The following is a 663-nucleotide window of genomic DNA, read 5'->3' as shown; positions in this document are numbered from 1 at the left end:
GGGGGGGGTGTTACTTACGAATATGGGGAGAACGGGAATCCCACCACCAGGAAATGATTCTTCTTCCGGAACAGACGCCACAGCCCCTTGTGCGTTCCGCGGACGTCCAGATCCCAGACACGGAGACACTGTGTGAGAAGGGGGAGATGATGATGTCAGCGTGTGGTGGGCGTGGTCTCCGCCAGTCACATGACTCGGGGTTACGTCACCTTTGCCAGCTGGGTCCAGGTGGTGAAATCGGCTTCCTGCTCCATGCGGATGAAGATGACGAAGGTTTTCCCCTCTGTGTCCGGGATGAAGGAGTCCTCGCAGGGATCCTTACTGTGATCCAGAACCTCCGCCTCTCTGCAACAAAGAGAACCTCCCTCAGCCCAGTCCGGAGTCAGCCAATCGCAGAGCGGCCGCACAGAACTTACCGGAGGATTCGATGAATTTCTACCTCGTACGCCTCCTTCCTCAGACTGCGCGCCGCGGCGGTGACACAATGCCGGAGGAAAGACAGAGACCCGCAGAAATGTCAAACTTCATTTATACTGATAAAGCTATGAGAGCCGAACAATGAAAGGGGCGGGGCCAGGCTGAGGAGTCCTAGATGATGCTGGACGTCCTCCAGCCAGGAAAGGATCAGATAGAAGACTGAAGGGGAGGACGGAGGTCAGATAG

General features: G+C 56.4%; 1 protein-coding gene across 1 annotated transcript in view; it reads right to left on the bottom strand.

Annotated features, from left to right (window-relative positions):
• Positions 1 to 463, bottom strand: part of LOC108803179 (protein O-linked-mannose beta-1,2-N-acetylglucosaminyltransferase 1-like) — a 2089-nt gene extending 1626 nt beyond the window's left edge. Inside the window, exons 1-3 of the mRNA XM_018575017.1 lie at positions 417 to 463; positions 210 to 345; positions 19 to 128 (exon numbers count right to left, since the gene is read on the bottom strand). Of these exons, the coding sequence (XP_018430519.1) occupies positions 19 to 128; positions 210 to 254 (155 nt within the window). The 5' untranslated portion in view covers positions 255 to 345; positions 417 to 463. The remainder of the gene's footprint in view (positions 1 to 18; positions 129 to 209; positions 346 to 416) is intronic.
• Positions 464 to 663: the final 200 nt, after the last annotated feature.

This window comes from Nanorana parkeri, unplaced genomic scaffold (assembly GCF_000935625.1).
Source record: "Nanorana parkeri isolate BGI_ZX_2015 unplaced genomic scaffold, ASM93562v1 scaffold3471, whole genome shotgun sequence".
Lineage (NCBI taxonomy): Eukaryota > Metazoa > Chordata > Amphibia > Anura > Dicroglossidae > Nanorana > Nanorana parkeri.
The sequence above is the reverse complement of the archived record's forward strand: the minus strand, read 5'-3'. Positions and strand labels throughout refer to the sequence as shown.